Here is a 19,626-nt window from a genome sequence, read left to right as displayed (position 1 = left end):
ATAGTGTTAAAACGGTAAAATGAAAGCAATTGCGGGACGAGTGAACGTTGTACGGTCGGCGTTTGTGTACAAAGGGTTAATATAATCAAAAGTCCGGCTACCAAACGCAACCGTGACAACGTAATGAATGACTGAAAAAGCTCTACGGGAAAACAAAAAAAAAAATCCGGTGACACACGGTCGCAGGGTAGTCGCGTTGTTGTTATTCCCGGCGCGTTTTCGGTCCTTTTTTGTTGCGTTGCGTGGGCGTCTGCGTCTCCGCGGAAAAATATTGCTCGCATTAACCGCATCGATCGCGCGAACCTATTGTCTGCCCGACGATCTAACGTCGTTCCGGCGCGGCATAACAAGCCATAAAAAAAGACTATGCTTGGTCGACGATGGTCTGTCCCCATTTCTCGCGATACTCGTTCCCGATTCGCGATTCCAAATTGCACTCGTCCGCGGAGCTCGGTACGATGATCCAAAATCGTCGAAACCCGGTAAAAATTCATAGCATTCTTATTTATGCATTATCCATGACGAGAGAAACGGTTTTATAGATCCTTCACGTCGCAGGATTCTAGTAACCATACAGAATGTCCATCTTATAATCATACGATCAATACCATTTCATTATTGCTCAGCGTTAAATAACATTTTTAAAATGCTAAACTAAGAAAAAAATGTTAGATAAACATAGGTTGTTTAACCAGTTAGCTGTTGCGACCTCTTTGAAGAATGTGTACCTAAGTTGCGTCGCAAAAATTAACCGCTGTTTGAATTGTAGCTGTGTTTGACGAATATACTCGTCATGACAGAAAATATTGCCATTTCTTCATGACGAGTCTACTCGTCAAACACAGTTGATTGGTTAACGAGATGAAATAAAATACAAATGAACTTCGTACAGTCGTAAAATACATTTCGAAACGCTGCCAATCTGATGTTGCTAAGGACGGTGGCCATTTTGGAATGGAATATTAACCTGCATCGACGAATTTAGTATTAAACCTCGTCACTGTAATTATCCTTTAATAATCCGTTTCAGTCTATCCGAACCAAATGAACCTACAATATTTCTCTATATACGTCGCCAAGGCCTGGATGATAAACGTCGCGGAATGATCCCCACCACCGCGTGTAAACATGACACGGTTCGGGTATGTCTCTTGGTGACATACATCGAGAATTCAGTGTACTTCGTAATACCGGAATTTTTCAACGGATTCCGCCGACTTTATAGGAACGGCCGCCTCTAATTGCGCGGCACTCGGGGGACTAAAGAAAAATTAGTGACCGCTAATTAGCCTGCATCGATCCCGCGCGCGCCTGCTCCGCGAAGCACAAGTAGTACGAGCGTGTATATAGACGGCATACGTGACATGAAAACAACGCACTCTGCTCACGCGACGATTTATACAAATCTGTGTGCGACGCGCGGATGGATGTTTGCACGCGGAAAAATGAAGCGAGTCGAGCGGAATTTTGCCTTCGCATGACTGCCAAGGAATTCGAACAGTTGCAGATAGTGCAACAGTTTCGAGCAGGATTTGGCGAATTTTTCACAGAAGTTGGTGGATACAGTGAATTCTCGATATATGTCAACAACACGGGTCTTGCCAGTGACATATATCGTCCTGAAGCCTTGTTTTGTTTACACTCCTCGGCGCTTCGCGGCCCCTCACAGGGTATACTCCGCGGTAGTGGGGATAATTCCGCGACGTTTATCATCCAGGCCTCGGCGACATATACAGAGAAATTACTGGAGCTGAGAAATGTGCAGAATGTTACTTTAACGCTAGATTTACGGGACCCGTCAAAATGACGGATTCTAATATTTTTAATTTACGAATATTGAGATTGTAAAGATGCATCCATGAAGAATTATTTAACAAATTGATTTCGTTGGATATATATATTATTAAAAGGATGGCCATAAATTGGGAGGGATACAATCATGTTATTTTTGAAAAGTAATGTAAAATAGTCATTTGTAGTGCCCCGTAAACGTAGTGTTAAATTCCAGAGAGAGTGGACATAACAAGTACGCGATTCGAAAGGTTACATCGTGCGTGCATTAAACTTCAATAATACTTCTACAATTTCTGTAATGATGTAACTTACAGAAATCATCATTTCGAAGCCGTCATGGTGTAGGACACCGTTCGAAAAGTACCGTGAATCAACGAACCAGTATCAACGAGAATTACAAACCAGAACCTCATGAATTTCAATTACGTTCACGCAGCCTCCCGTCAGCATCTTGATGCGATACTAAATCAGCTGCGCCAAGAGTGCGCGCTCCCTAAACACCCACTAAATTATTGAATCTAGGTTACAACGTCGCGATTCTAGTGCGCCGTTGATAGCAGGTAACCGAGCAAATAAATTTCTCGCAGAATGCGGCACACGGTATCGCGAAGCATCCTCTCTTCCCATCGTTATTGGACATCGGCAAATTAAGTGGCCGTTCTAATCTAGCACGCGAGTTTCCAGCTTTCTACATTTTTGTTTTCTTTTTTTTGCGATCAATCGAAGCGAGTACAGTACACAAATTCATTTCCGGCGATTCAATTGTACGTTTAGCAATATTTATACATTTTTCTTACCGCGAATGAATAGCTCCGGGAGCTGCTTCTGGAAAATATTGTTCGGTAAGGATGTAGCTCTAGTCTGTACAACAACAATTCTATCAAATTGACTCGTGCTGAAGACTTTAACCAGTTAGCTGTTGCGACCTCTTTGAAAAATGTGTACCCAAGTTGCGTCGCAAAAATTAACCGCTGTTTGAATTATAGCTGTTTTGACGAGTATACTCGTCACGACACAAAATATTGCCATTTCTTCATGACGAGTATACTCGTCAAACACAGTTGACTGGTTAAACAGGCTGTACAAAATATCACCGTTTCCCAAATTTAAGGAGATATTCTGGTACTAATTTTCCAAAAATCGAATTTTCTAAAATTTTCTTAAAATATAAGTGTACTAGAATACGTGTGCAAAAGGATTCGTTTGAATTCGTGAAATTAAGAAGTTAAAACTTTTAACGAATGCAACTCGCAGTTGCGACGCCCAGTGCTCCATAAATAAAAATATATATATATTAAAAATCTATATTACACATGCGATGTGTTTCTGTGTATATTATATATTTATTAATATATGTAATTTCGATTATTTTTAATTTTAAAAAAATCACGCGTGTACTTCGCACGTGTTTCTATGTACGTTATATATTTATTAATATATGTAATTTCGATTATTTTTAATTTAAAAAAAATCACGCGTGTACTTCGCACGTGTTTCTATGTACGTTATATATTTATTAATATATGTAATTTCGATTATTTTTAATTTTAAAAAAATCACGCGTGTACTTCGCACGTGTTTCTGTGTACATTATATATTTATTAATATATGTAATTTCGATTATTTTCATTAAAAAAAGTCACGCGTGTACTTCGCACGCCAATAAATATTTGTGCAAAATCCGAGCAGAAAAAGTGTGATGGTTCCTGTGGAAAAAATTCCGAAACATTGTCGAATACGAGAATAGCTGTTCAAGCGATGGCAAGAGGGTCGCGTGCCCGCGCCGCGTTTCGTCCGGCGTTACCAAAAATTGTTTGACCATCGGTGGATTCCATTAGCGGGTCCAAAGCGTTAGGCTCACTTAGCTGGCAAGATATTTGATTTTCCCGGGGCCGGCCGTGGCGCCGAGGGAATTCCTCCGGCAATACTCAGAAATGCTCGCGCGTCGATTGCAGCCCCAAAGCCATTCTCGTCGAATTAGCGTAAATTGCGAGCCTTCCCGTCGACCGAAGGAAAATGCGGCAACCGGTTTCGATGACGCGACAACTTCACCCTGGATAGAGGGGACTTTACATCGTACCCGATGCTCGCTGGGTCAAACGGCCGCTTCCAAAATCAATTCCTTAATTTTGAACTTGTTGTGAATACTGGTTAACACGTTGACTGCCACGTCACCCAAATGTGGGTGACGGAATTACTTGTCCAGGCTATAAATTAATTTTTACGTGAATATATACATTCTACCAAATTTGGTTAGGATCTGTAAAATGCAAGATGGTTGGGTGACTACTCAATATCATACATTTAATTTTCTCAATTTTTATTTCATTAAATAATGTTGAGGATATGATAGGAATGGTGTTTCTCCTATCGTAAAGCACAGCGTTAGTGAATAAGGAACTTTCTTTAATATTAAAACTTGGAACTGTGAACTTAATATACAGGGTGGTTGGTAACTGGTGGTAAAAGCGGAAAGGGGGTGCTTCTACGCGAAAAAAGAAGTCGAAAATATAGAATAAAAATTTTTCGTTTGAGGCTTTGTTTTCGAGAAAATCGAATTTAAAGATCCGTCGGGTTCGCGTGCTTTAGTACGCGTAGGAAGTAGAATTGGTAGGTGATGGTCAGACGCAGCAGACAATTCCTATCGAAGAACACCCGCATTGGCTGCATTTTCAAACTCAATGTTCTCGAAAACAAAGCCTCAAACGAAAAATTTTTATTCTATATTTTCGACTTCTTTTTTCGCGTAGAATCACCCCCTTTCCGCTTGTACCACCAGTTACCAACCACCCTGTATATAACAGGTATGCCCTGCCCAAACCGACTCTTTTGTCGAACTTATTATATCTACCAAGTATGTCCTGCCCAAACCTTGGGTGGACGTGCAACTAACGTCTTCCCAACTCTCGTCTCGTGTCGATCGTCATTTTTCTTCCGATCCTCATTTCGACGTATGACGCACGCTCCATTAGGCTTTTTACAAGTTGTTACGTTGTAACAGCCAAAGCGACGCCGCGCCTGCGCCCCGACATTCCTGGATGTGAGTTTTACTGACAATGTGACTACATTATTTCAACAAATAACGTACTTTGATTTTATTGTATTTATTTATAGATATTGTCTAGACTTAAAAATTAATTGTTTCCACAATTCAGTCCACTCTGCGTACGAATGGTGGCTCTGAGGCGCCACTAAAAATTACATTCAGAATGATTTTTACATCACTCGGTTCAACAAATTGCTAAAAATGTAAGAGTTGCTTGTGTAATTGCGAAAACTATAATCTAACTGCTGCGTAAAATTCATCTGCATCTGCGTGCACCTTCTGATGCAGTGAAGAATTATGTCGCACGAGTGCCATAAAATGCGAGACCCTCCAGATTCTGCCAGTAAAGTTGAGATCTTTAATTTAATATTTCGAATGAAAGTCTATCCAATTTTTGATAAAAATTACAGCGTACCTAGGTCGTTCCGACGATCTGAGTATGGTTCCCGTTGCGTTTCGCCACCGTTTACTCGGTTTTATAATCGACGTTCGAGAACGTGAAATTGAGAACAGTATTGATGGGAACATTGCCAGAAGATTATTCCACAACAACGAGGCAACGGCGGAGAAAATACGCTAGAATGGTTCCAGATTGCATTGAATGTCGCCTTTATTAATTTAAGCATTTTAAATAGCGTACAAGATTTATTTCAAATATAACCGTCGGTAACATTATTATTATTTCTTGGATCGAAAACTGCATTGAACGTAATATTCAGTTTCTTGCACAGTCTCAGACCACCACGTCTGTAATTTTACGATCGATAGAAAGGTCTCTCACTCGTTTTAAAAAATTGTGTTTCCTCCAGATTTATAAACATTTACATAGTAGGACAAGAAAATATAAGAAAAGGTGTTAATTTCAGCAGGTTTTTTCTAAAATTCAGTGAAATGTTAAAGGGTCCACACCTACCACTAATTTCACGGTTTCAGTGATTAGAACGTTTTTGCAATTCTTAATTTCCTAAAAAAGGAGGAAATTTATATCTATTGTATCTCTATGCGAAAATATAAGAAAAAGATGATAATTTCAGCAGATTTTTTCTAAAATTCAGTGAAATGTTAAAGGGTCCACACCTACCACTAATTTTACGGTTTCAGTGATTAGAACGTTTTTGCAATTCTTAATTTCCTAAAAAAGGAGGAAATTTATATCTATTGTATCTCTATGCGAAAATATAAGAAAAAGATGATAATTTCAGCAGATTTTTTCTAAAATCCAGTGAAATGTTAAAGAGTCCACACCTACCACTAATTTTACGGTTTCAGTGATTAGAACTTTTTTGCAATTCTTAATTTCCTAAAAAAGGAGAAAATTTATATCTATTGTATCTCTATGCGTTCTTCAATAGCTGTACATTAACAACGCCGAAATAGACTTTTATTTCAAGGAAATTAATAACATAAATATTTATTAGACTGTGTTCTGTGCCACGAGTATGACTCGATAGGGCAAGGGGTTAATGAGGAAAGGAAAACAAGAGGAGCGTAATGTCTGCGAGATTGCGTTTAAAGACGATATATCATCTGCGCCCGAATTTCCCTGCGTCTCTCGTTACACCGGAGGTTCGCAATGGCGGCGAAACAGAAATTATGTATATAAGTATGCAGGCTATAACGCCGAATAATTGCTGCCGACAAACAAAAACGGTTCGAAGTAGCGAGAGCAACGAATTCCAGCGTCGGAAGTAAGAGAAGCGGAATGGCCCATAGTTGGAAACTGAAACCGGAGTCGTTTGAATAATCTCAGTCGGTATCGTGCATACAAAGAGACCTTTGTTCGGTAACGTTATGCCCCGTCCAATCTTTCGCTCCTGTTTCATCTACACGGTGTCCGCCGGGGTACTGTCCCGTTCTGTTTTCCTAGAAGTTTTTTTCAACTTCGTGGCGCGACGCTCCGAAAGTGTTAGGGGCACTCATAAGTAATCAATTATTTGCAAAGAATTTGTAATACCTTTAGTTCTGTACCGATCGTTGAAGAGGAAACGCGTATTCTTTTACAGTTTTCGGTAAAGCAGTCTGTCATCAAAATATTCTAATAATTTTCTTAGAATCATGACACCCTAAAATCTCTAGTGGAAGCTGATCCAAAATTAAGTATACAAGAATTATCGAGAAGCCTTGAGTCCGCATGGTCAACTATGCAATGGCACCTACGCGAAATGGGAAAGAGGCATATAGGCAAGGAATATGTGTGCGCACTTCATTGCTAGCCAGATTTCGCAGAGATCGATTAAGAGGAAAGATACCCGTAATTACCAAAATTATCGAGGACCCATCTGAAACCAAAGAAGCTCGCAGCTCGCGTCCCAAGAAAGACGGTTGAGAGTGTCCCCACCCCAGTCCATGACCCAGATCACCTATCAATAAGCTTCCTGACCCCACGCTAGTTTCAAAGGCGTCGAGGCAGCAACAGCATCGAGACTACTTTAAAGCGAGCCCTTTGTCGCAAAGGGCAGCGGTAGCGGTTCAAACCTGGGAACGTGGGCCCTCTGACAACGAACTCGATCGGGTTCCATCGAAGGCTACTCGTGTCCGACGCTGTCAATCGGACGAGCCCTAATTTCGTCTAGCAACATCTCAATACCACTATCATACATTACATGAATGACTCGTTACAAAATTTTCTACCTAATTTGCAGCAAACTCGAATGAAATAGAAATTGATTTTCTTTCTTAATATATTGAATAGATTGAAAATAATATAACTGTATCTTTAGATTCTTCTAATGTTTTCACTGTTTTGAAGTACGCCTGCTCGTCTTTGTCATTGACGCGTAAAATCCGCTTTATGGAAAATAAAAATTGTCTGGAAGAAACAGTAAAATTGGTTGGAAGAAACAGGAACCAAAGTTTCTTTCTTCTTTTAATAACCTCAACGAGATGAAATTTGTAGATTGATGGTCTTTAATATTTTTCATATATCTACTGAACATAGAATCCTTGAAAATTTAGTTGACCCTATAACACACCGATCGAAAGTATCCACTTCTACGTTCACATTTCTTCTGAAAGCTCAAAGCTTTTCTTACACGGTACTATTGTTACGACATTGTGTGAAACTACTACCGGTAAAACACGAATTGATCGAGGAATTCCGAGATAATTTAAAGAATGTTTAAAACAGTACAAATTGGATTCACAGATCCCACGATTATCTACAGGGTTAAGAATTAAGTACAAAAATAAGGACACACTTAATAATTCTTTGTAGAGAATCAAAAGCTGCATCGATCGGTGTCAAAAAGGAATATCAAATCAAACTTTAAACACACACATACACACCTCACGCCTCCCCTACAACAGTATCTGGTAAATATTGCCTTATAAAAATGGAAACCTTAAATTCCTTCAGATTGTCCATAATTTTCAATACAATCAATGCTCGGACAAGGAAATCTATTCCACTATCTTCCACAAATAAATTTTCATAGTTTCAATAATTGCAAAATATAAAACCGGTGATTTTGACCGTGGTAGGTTTACTGTTAACACTAGGTTTACGGAGCATTAGTACTGAGTATTTTACATTACTTGATAGAAATAAGAAGAATATATCTATCCAAGTTTTCAGCCAGTTTTTAAATAATCTATACCTAAGGAAATAAGTTTGTTGAGTGATTCCACGTAGATGGATCCTCACGATCTCAATAATTCTAAATTAAAACTATTAGAACCCGTAATTTTGACGGGTCCCGTAAACCTAGTGTTAACCCTTTGCACTCGGTGCTATTTTCATTCTGAAACTAGATTTTTCTTCCGTCTTAGAATATTTTCATTTCATTCATACGAAACTGATCCGATTACCACATATAATATTTAAATGTTTAGAGTAATCTATTCAATACAAATTTTGTAATGTAACAAATATCTTGTAATAGTTTTTGTAATTTTTAAAAAATAATGTCAGAACAATTTCTAGCGGTGCTTCAGAATCACCGCTCGAGTGCAAAGGGTTAACAACATGTGCGTCCGTTGAAACCATTCAATCCCTGTCGGAACATCAACAAAAGTAAGTCGAGTGTTGAAGGATACTGAGAGTGTCCTGGTATATTTTAACGGTCCTCGGGTCTTTATTTATTGACCCTGGTCAGAAGTGGAAGGCCTGCAACCTTACACTTAAGGGGGCCGGCAGGCATTTGGCCTTGACTGTCACGCTATGTTATCCTGTGCCTTTTTTCTACACATTTTACGTCTTAAATAAGTAAGTAATCAATTAAAAATGCATACCACCGTGTTTGTACATGTCTTTGCTACGTCTGTATAGAGCCTTTTTTTCGATACGAACACTAAATCTCTCGAAATTAAGAGAATCTTTCAGCGGCAGCCATCTTGTGACGTCATACCTGCTTCAGAATTCGAATTTTCTGCCGAATATTGTTAATTACTCCCCGATGAGGTAGAAATTCGAAATTTGGGCTCTATACAGACATAAATTGGACTTTTAGGAAACACAAGTGACCACTTTTAAACTGCTCATTGCAATATTGAAGCGATAGTTTGAAAAGGTTTTGACCCATGCATAAGCATATGGATTTCAAACCCTGCCGGCCCCCTTAAAAGAGGCCCTGACTAATAAATTAAGGGTCCTCCCACATCTGTTTTCCCGAGTGGACCCAACAGAGGTTTCTTTTCTTCCCCCCTAAAACTTTCTCTGTAGCTTCACTTCAGTTTCGACTTGCAAACTATACAGACGTCTTCCGACTAGTTCTTCTTCGTTTTAATAAAGAACAGATACAGTTGCATTCTAGTGCGTTATTTTTCTTACATTATAAATACCCATTTCCATTCAATCCCCATCGAGAGATTTCTCGCTGCGAATAATAACGCTAACAATAAGTAATAATGTGGTAATATCTGATGAGACACCCTGTACACCGCGTCGATTGGCAGAAAGGATCGCGAGGACGCGGACGCTACCATCTCAGCAGGTGAAGGCATCGCCGAGGCATCGAGTCGTAGATGCAGGGTCGGCCAGGCAAGTAGAGCAGACCAGCAGGTTTTCGTTTGCGGTTGAAAGAGCTGCACGTAAAGAGAAAAAGCCGGGTGCCTCGGTCGGTCGAGAGGGGTTGAAAATTCGCGCAGGCGTTTCCACCGGCGTTCATCGTGGCGCCTCGACGCTCCTCGACGCCCCCTCGGGTATCCGGCGAGCGTCGTTTCCCCCACCCCCACCCCCCTCGCGACTCCCTCCGTTCGCCCCCTTCCACCCGGGGAACGGCGACTCGGCGCTGCTCGCTGCGCCTCGGTCAATCCGCGACTAGTATGGCGCTACGCGCTCCGACACGGCATCGTACGTAGCGTGCTTGCGAATCGACGACGGATCCGTGCGCACCGCGGTTCGCGAAAACAGGTGAACGCGCGCGAATTCCCATCGGAAGGACGAGAGCCGCCTCTCGCCGACGGATCTTTAACGCTAACGCTCCGGCGATCAGTCATCCGGCGTCAGAGTGCGCGTGCAGGCGTCATCGGCTGCTAGAGCGTGTTCGAGGAGACGAAGAAGGGAGAAGAACCGAGAGATAGAGAGATAGAGATAGAGCCTAGGCTTGATTGTTTTGCGAGGCGTCCAGCGAGAGAGAGAGAGCAAGCTGAGAGGGACGGAGGACTCTGATCCCCGTGTTAGGGGATGGTGTGTCACCGCGTGCACCGCTCGCTGACCCGGTGAGATCGCAGAGAGGAGGCGCCGGGTGGTAAGTGCTGATTGCATTGCGGTACCACCGAACTGCGATAAGCGCGCCTGCCAGTAATAAGTGAAATGATAGCAGCGTCGTTAGCGTCTGCGGCCTGGAACACGAGGGCGGACGGTCGTTGCGGCAGGTGTCCGGTCCGCCGCGGGTTCTGAGGCAACGATGCTAGAGAATCGGTTGACACTGGGACCAGACAAGATAGAGAGGTGTAAGACGAGCCCGAGCGCGTCCCTCGAGCGAAAGTGAAGCGACCGACGCGGCCGGCCGAGAGAGATTCAAAGAGCAAGCGGCCAACGAGAGACCCAGAGAGAGAGAGAGAGAGAGAGAGAGAGGGAGAAGCACCGTCACGCGGCACTTTTCAATTAGCGCGATAAGGAGGAGCAGTGTCGTGCCTGACCACGAATCGCCGGTAGCGATCTCTTTGAGGGCCGATCGAAAACAAAATGGCATGTCCTTTCTCCAGAGATCCCTTCAAACCGAGCTACGTGGACGAGAGCAGCGACGAAGGTAACGACCGACAGAGGATCGGCAAAATCGGGAAAGATAATGGCTCCAGGTCCAGACAATCCTCGTTCGATGTGTCCACGTCGGCCATGCGAGAGGAGGCCAACAATGGCAAGAAGACGAAGACCATCAACCTGCTGCACCTCAGGAGCGCCGTGCTCATACTGACCAATCCAACGGTATTTATCCCGCTTTTACTATTTCTCTACGCGGCCGCCGATCGAAAGAACCGTACTTGCTTCGATCGAGGAAGTCAGTTCTTGACCCTTTGCACTATGATTTATATTACGATTTCTGTAATTCGAACCTTTTCTCTAGTTTGCAGCTTCCTAAAAAAGGAGAAAATTTGTGTCTATTGTATGCCCATACGTTCTCCGATGGCTGAACATTAATAAAACGAAAATAGAATTTTATTTCGGTTTAAAGAAAATTAATAACATATTTATTGCCTGATTTACAGCCTGATTCAAAAATTACTGAAAGACCAAGGAAGCGAAAAAGAACCCAGGTGGTACACATGCACCCAGGTGGTTTCACCCCCTACTGTGATAGGAAAAATTTGAGGGTGAAAACCTATTATTTTTGGTCCAACTTACATATCCATTACTCTGTAATTGTTGAAATTTCAATTTCTATATTCAGGGACGAAAGGGTTAAACTCAGTTCAGAATCAACATCACGAGTCTGACACGATGTTGTAGGGCAAGGGGTTAAAGGAAATCCTAGCCATGCTGAATTCTTCTGGTTAGACTAATTGCCCAAGACAATTAGAAAAACAAGTAGAAACAAGTAGAAAATAGAAGTTATATGAAAGTTGATTTTAATGAGTCAAGAATAATATTCTAATGTCTTTACGGTTAATATACAGAAAATAGAAGAATATAGAACATTTTACAGAAAATAGAAGTTATATAAAAGTTGATTTTAATGAGTCAAGAATACTATTCTAATGTCTTTACAGTTTTGTATTTGACCAATCTAATACTTTCCTCATAAATCTATAAAATCCGCAATCTACCTATGATTGTTCTACAAAGTTTTGGTATTTGGACATTTATAGGAACATTATGCATCCCATAGTTGAAAAGTGAATTTTCCACGCTGCGGACCTAATAATTTCATCAACCACTGTAGTTAGTTTTGGGGCTTTGGGTTTGAACAAAGTTCGAGTACTGTGCTTGCTAAATAAGTCGGCACTTGTTTTGATCATGTTTCGCTTTGCAACATCTCAATAGCCTAAGTGAATTCTTCTTTGATTCACGTTGATTACATGTATGCAACTAACGGCAACGACTTTACGAGCAAGGATAATTGGATTTATCTTTAATTGAATGTATTATTGGATTTGCAATTTTTGTAGACGAATTTTAAAAAAGTGGAATCAAGTAAAATCTTATTTTCAGTGGTAGCAGTCTTTGCAGGTCTGAAGTAATTAAAAATCGCATTAAATTCTGTCGAACTTTATACTCTAGCATTTTTTGAAAATTTTCAGAATTCCGTCAAGATCCGCAGTCTAATCATAACAGTTTCAGAAAGATTCACTAGTCAGTTTTACATTTGACAAACTGACAAGAGAAAACTACAAACGTTTTCATAAATTCCAATTACTCAAAGAATTTTAATATACTCTGAACATGACATCAAAATTCCGACGAAGCCGGCCGCAATTTCAACTGAACAATGCAAACCTGTATTGTTCTCGACTTGCTCTCTCGAATTGACACTATTTTCACAGTAATCCGAAGACTAGTTCGAATTTGAAATTTATTAATTCTAGAAGACCCGATTTTAATACTGTAAAATAGAGGAGCTTGTAACAGGTTGTGAAAATTGTACAGAATGTAATAGAATTTACTATGACCGCATAAATTGCCTAAGAAAATTCACCCTCCTCCCTCCAGAAGCTCAGTATAAAAATTTTACTCCCATCTTTTACGCCCTTCGCTGTCCAAGATGTCGCTAATTAACATCGCAGGCGAGGCGTGAAGACCACCCAGAGATTTGTTTAACACTTGCAGAAAACGTTAGGGGTGACTCTGCCGTCTACAATGGTGGCACTGCCGCGCGTGCAGGCTGCAGCCGGGCGAGGATGAAGCGCGCAAAAATCTTGCGATTAGTTTGTCAGCCGCGGGAACAAGAACCCGGGCAAACTTTGAACAGGCCGGAACGCTGGAAGTTTGTTCTAGCAAGTGGGGAACCGAGACTTCGTGCGTCTTCCTCGACGCCCCCGTTCTCCCTAAGTCAGTCCTCGACTCGATGAATTTTTCAGAAAACTCTCTCCGATTCAATTTTCCCGCGGGTAAGACGTTTCTTTATCTTCCCGATTGCCGGCTGCGAGACGCGGAAGCGCTGTGCAAATGACCAAGCCCCGCTCTCCCCTCTTCGATCGTCCACCGGTGATCCTCTTAGACGATCCTCGAGAATCATGAGATATCGTGTGTCATCCCTCAAGATAGAACCCCCGGCCGGTCTCGCGCGCGCGTCCTCCTTTATCCTCGGTATCGATCAACGTCTTATTAAACAAAATAGAAAGCTTTTCTTCCGAAACTCTGCGATCCCGGAGAAATTTCGTCGTTTTTCATGGCCACTCCTGCGAATACATTCCCCCGGCCGAAATCAATACTCACGGAATAAATTTGTCGCACCGCATCCGCGGAAAACATGATGCTCTTCTCTTAAACAATTCGGTTACTCCGCGTCTCTTTCATCCTTAACCCTTAAATGCACGAGTGGGGTCCGCAAAGCACCCCAGTGTTGGATTTTGTGTTAACATTTTTAGCCGCGCCATTTGCGAACTGAGAGTTCAGCTATTTGCTTCTGTCAATATTTAGGTTATGTTTAATGTCTTTACAGAAATAAATTGTTGCTGTAATCAAAGCTAGCAAGGAATTAGGTAAGCGGGGTCCTCAATGGACCCCATGTATATGCATTCATGTTCCTAATATTTTGTTTATTTTTGTTTGTTTTGCACTTGAGGGTTAAGCAGCCTTTCGAAATGGACCTCGACAATGTTGCAACCGAAGAGTAACTGTCCATGAAAGACATCGTGGCTCTCTTCATTTTCGAATAAGTTTATCGTGCAATGTCTACCGGGAAAATGTTCTTCTCTTAAACAATTCGGTTAATCCGCGTTTCTTTGATCCTCGAGCAGGCTTTGAAAATGAACTTTTCAAGATTACGGTTGAAGCAACCCTCCGGAGTATAGGTTGATCTGCAGGATCCACGAAAAGCATTATCCTTCGAATTTTCGTCGAAGCATCTTGGAATTCTTGAATAAATTCGTCTTTTTTTTTTTTGTTTTATACCAGACAGCAACATTCTTATTATATACATTCATTCATTTATTATATATTCTTATAATGTATAGATTGTTTAGTGAGTCATTTCGGAGTCATTTCCGACCCACTTTTCACTACAGTTTTCTTTCGATACAAGGCGATGCCTCGGGACCGGCTTTCGTCGTATTTCGGATGAAGGAGGAGGGATAGCGATTTTCTTATTTTGAGATTAAAAAGCGTCGTCTCATATCAGAATAAAATTGTAAATATTGACGGTCGCTCGAGCTTATCCCCAACATTAATGAAGTGATTAATGAAGTGAATGTAGGAACGCGATAATTTCTTTTCCCTTTACGAAATGAGCCGAAGAAGATTTAATCATCGTAAAGAAAATCATAAGAGGTTAATTTTTGTCGAATTAGTTAATGGAGGTTAATTTTGATCGCACGAACGCAGCAAGGGAATTATTTATTTAAATCTTCAGATAATTGATCGCGCAAATTTGGATAGGGCTGCATCGGGTCTCCAGCAATCCACTTAAGGGTTAATTCAAGGTGAGGTCGCAGTGGTTAGTGAATTGTTGAATTCACTTTAATTTAATATTTTAGAATTGAAAATAATAAGATAGAGACAGCGAAGTTACGAGAATTTTTCTTAGCTGTCAATTTGTTATTTTGCTGTTCCCCGCAGTTGCGGATGTGGAACATTGATAAGAGTTCGAACATTGATAAGACCAAGGATTACTTTCCCACCCTTGCCACACTTTTCGTTTATTTAGTTAGTTGTTTGTTACGGTTGGATAAATTCAAATAGAATTACGTATCTTGTTGTATTGCGTTGTTATATCTGTTGGAATTATGAAAGGGCTTTGATGAAAAGCGCTCTTAATTATTCTGCTGATTAAAAATAGCAAAGTGAATACAAAGTGGCCTCATTACGCATCGAAAAATTATGTTTTCCACTTTTCGCGGTTCGCATAACAAGGTTGCTGCACCCTTTCTTGATCTCTTGGATATGTGTTGTAACTGGCAAATCCGCAGACTGCGTAATCTTGTGTAAACTCGCCTTTTTTAAAGGTATATAAATTAAGAGAAACAGTTAACTTTTCCGTTGAATAGCATTCTATTTACTTTTCGAAGACTTTCATTAAATTACGGGTACCGTAAAACAGTAGTTTCAACAATATTTATATTTTCAATCTCTCAAATATTTGTGGCTTTGTTGAATGCACGAAAATTCTGTTCAAAGTCTCTCGGTCAAATGTTTATCTGTTTCATTTCATAACCACATCGATTTTTCGTTTAACACAATGTTCGAACATTTTGTCCTGACACACGGAGCTCAATTAGTCCATTTAAAAATAATTATCGCGAGAATTTACCGTGGTTTTTTTTTTTTGAATTTGATTGGCTCAATAGATTTCCAATATAGAAACTTTCTATCCCCGAATATAGTTATTTGTTCACGAACAATTTTCGTCAGAATTTTCTCAAGTTTTCTCTTTTTAAAATATCGTTATCTATATTTGTTGCTTCGATATACAATTACTTTCATTTTAACCGAAAACTGAAAACAAAATGAGAAAACAGAAAATTGACGATTTTCCGTTCTTGGAATAATTATACCGAGCTGAAATAAAGCGAAACAGTTGTAAACAAGAGCAGTTGATGTGTGCATCGGTTCGGGTTACGGTCCGAATATTAGTTCCCGAACGTTTATAATATCGATTCTGCTATTGGTTCCAGAACCGTGATAATATCGGTTCCGGTATCGGTTCCAGGGCCGTAATATCGATTCCAATATTGGTTTTAATAACGATCCCGGATATTATTGCTCTCAGCAAGAGGCCGTCAAGGTATTTTAAGTTTACAGTGCAAGCTTCACATCTCCTATCGCTCCGCTTTCTCTGCCATACTTTTCCCTATTGAAAATATCCTCTCTGATCATTTTTTGCCACTTCACGATCTCCATCTTTTTAATCCAAATAATCTTTGTTCGGATTGTTCTCCTGAACAGTCGTTATAGTTCCTTTGGCGATACCCATAGTCACAGTATCGTCCGTAACTATTGTAACAAGATTCGAACTCGTCCATAATTAAATTGGTCTAAGTTTCCATAATGCCATTGCATCAGCTTCTGTGACAATTCGTACAAATTTAAACTATTAAATTACTGGCCAGTTTCGCTACTCTACACATGCATATGTATGCATGATGCACACCTATGTAATACATACGCGTTTGCATGCTCTGCAATGCTGCTTCCTGAAACTGGAATCCGCGACATTTATCATTCAGACCTCGGCGACATATTTAGAGAATTCACTGTATAACTTTTTCGTCTGCTCTAAGCATTAGGCATCTATTCCTAAAATTTTGCCCACCATTTACGAAACACCCTGTAGATACGTGAATAAAAAAAAGTCTACGAATTCCGACGAAAGCATCTTTACAATTTGAACAATTGTGAAATAAGTGTTACTGATAAAAGTCGTACCGTTGCTAATAATAACGAGCTTGTGATTCACGAATTTATCAATATATTTTGGTTTTTTGATTAATGTTAAAAACTCATCGTCGATGAAATTTTCTCCAATAATAAATACAATTTTAAATCCTTTATTCAGAGAAGTGGTACACAATTTGTCAAGTTTCGAGCAGTTATTCTATATTTTTTCCTTACATAATTTTACACATTCGTGTGAAATATTATTTAACATTAACGGCCTACATTACCAACAACACGCGTGTTTCGTATTTACACGAAAATTGATTGTTAAGCTTACACAAACGACGGATTAAACAATACATCGTATCACTGGTCATATAGAATTTTCATTTAATTCGAGTGTCGAGGGATGAACAAATTATTTTGTCCAATTTAAATCAGCTTGTCCAATTACAGCCTACTCTCGGCTGCCTTCCTTTTCGTTCGGTATTATCATTTTGAAACCCATTATGCCGAAACACGAACAATCATGGTCAAAATTGTCTCTCGAGCGACAAATTTTTCGGAACCAGGCGACGCATCGCCGTTGCTGACATCATCAGAGATTCCATCCTCTTCGTCGGTAAAACCGTACGAGACACAGCGAATACGGGAACCTTGGGAATGCCATCATCGCCTCATTTTCGCTCGGAGATTACAGTACAATATTCTAGAGGAAACGTCCCTGCTCCGCCGCATAATACTACGTACATACTACGTACTCCTGCAATAAAACTTCGATACGTTATGCTTAAAAGATCTCCGCCGAGGACGAGCCATTCCGCAAACGCGATTATCCTCGGCGTTACGTTCTGATTAGAGCGAAAAGAGAAGTCGTCGGAAAGTTCCGCATTCGTGGGATCGCGCGGACTGTTGACAATTAACACATATATAAAAAAAAATCGTGTTGGTACTTGAAAGCATCATAGAACTGTCCCTACATATCTACTAGCCTAATCCCGACATTTTTATGTCACGAGATACCCGCGATACAGTCTTTTCTCGATGTATGTCGCAAATATCTGGCTGATAATCGTCGCAGCACTACCCCCACTACTGCGGGGACGCCGAGGATTGTAAACGTAACACGGATCGGGTACGACGTTCAGCGCGGATCAAGGAATAGTATCTCCTGGGCGATATATGTCGCTGGCAAGACCCGCGTTGTTGACATATATCGAGGAAACACTGTTGAGACATACCCGAGCCGTGTTATGTTTACACTTCTCGGCGTGGCCCCTCACGGAGTATACCTCGCGGTAGTGGGGATAATTCCGCGACGTTTATCATCCAGGCTTTGGCGACGTATGCAGAGAAATCACTGTAATGCGAGAAGTGGCAAGATTAAGATTGAATTGGATATAACATTTTGAGAACACCACCAATTCACGGTCGTGTTCAACAAGGTTCAAAGTTCGTTCCGAAACGTAGTCTTCAAGCCCGATAGTCTTTCAGCCCGAGTATCGGGTACCCGAAATTTTAGGGTTCACGCGCACTTATACTTTCGGGAACCCAAAAGAATTTCGACCCGACCCGAGAGTATCGGGCACGACCTCGTTCCGCGAGAGAAATACGAGCAACATTGTGCTTCCCCCGCAACAAATTAGAATTCTTCCGCGACGAGAGAATTAGGTCGGAAACGTGCAATAAACGCGTGCCACGGCTTGTTCCTCCATTGTTCCATCCCGTGGAAGCACATTTCCAAAGTTTCGCCGCGCGGCGCCGATTAATCGCCGGCAAACAATGTTTCCACACTCGCGAAAATAGTTCGCCGAATCTTTTCCCGCCGCGGGAACAAAAACTCCCGGCCGCTTTCACGCGGTTCCGTCGGCCCGGGCAAGTGATCGATCGATCCGCCATACCTACCAGCATTTCGAAGAAAAACCGTTTACAGTAACGTCTCCTTATTCGCGTAGAAAATGCGCATAATATTTGCGAATAATTTCTACTCAATGCCGAATGGGCTTCTACCCTCTACAATGCATTCTCGATATATGTCAACAACGCGGATCTTAACAACGAAATATATCGTGTAGGAGACATACCCCAGCCGTGTTTTGTTGACACTCCCCGGCGTCCGTGGCCCCTCACGGAGTAACCCCTCCGTGTAGTGAGGATAATTCCGCGACGTTTATCATACAGGCCTTGACGACATATATAGAGAAATCACTGTATTCGTTTAGGGGCTAACAAAGCATTTTTCTTTACGAAACTTTACCAGCGTATTTATGATATTCGAATGCTATGCCCGGAGTCACTAGTGACCTGGCGGATTAGTTCGAGCGACTGTCAATATGTACAATTTTATTCCGATATAAGACGAGGTTTGTAATTTCGAAATAAGAAAATCGCTATCCCCGCTTCTTCTTCTTCTTCATCCGAAATACGACGAATGCCGGTCCCGAGCAATCGCCTTATATCGAAAAAAACTATAGTGAAATTTGTTCGTTGTTCGAATGCTCGTGTTTCGACCGTGGATTTCAATGCAAAATAAACATTTTGTGTCAACGATTGCGACTATCTGGAATCAGATAAAAATATCTTTCTTTCTTTGTTTTATGATTTTCAATAACTCCAAAAATGCACAACTCGGAGGACCAGCAATGTTGGTCGAAAAAGAGAATAAAATCACAGAGGCCCCCTTTTGATCGTTATTGTAAATTTTTTCTTTGTCGAAAATATCGGGAAGCAATACAAAACTTTTTCTTTGAGCTGCAAAATTGTACCGTGCAGCCAACCGACGCTTTTTTCACTGGTTTTTGAAAACCTCGATCCGCTCCGGATTTATTTCTGTCATTCTTTTTCGCGCGAACTATTCCGAATAAATCAGTCG

General features: G+C 41.0%; 1 protein-coding gene across 1 annotated transcript in view; it reads left to right on the top strand.

The window, feature by feature from the left end:
• Nucleotides 1-10,079: 10,079 nt before the first annotated feature.
• Gycalpha99b (guanylate cyclase 1 soluble subunit alpha 2) overlaps nt 10,080-19,626 on the top strand; it is an 82,365-nt gene continuing 72,818 nt past the window's right edge. Inside the window, exon 1 of the mRNA XM_076790907.1 lies at nt 10,080-11,207. Within this exon, the coding sequence (XP_076647022.1) occupies nt 10,968-11,207 (240 nt within the window). The 5' untranslated portion in view covers nt 10,080-10,967. The remainder of the gene's footprint in view (nt 11,208-19,626) is intronic.

This window comes from Halictus rubicundus, chromosome 7 (genome assembly GCF_050948215.1).
Source record: "Halictus rubicundus isolate RS-2024b chromosome 7, iyHalRubi1_principal, whole genome shotgun sequence".
NCBI classification, from domain to species: Eukaryota; Metazoa; Arthropoda; class Insecta; order Hymenoptera; family Halictidae; genus Halictus; species Halictus rubicundus.
The sequence above is the reverse complement of the archived record's forward strand: the minus strand, read 5'-3'. Positions and strand labels throughout refer to the sequence as shown.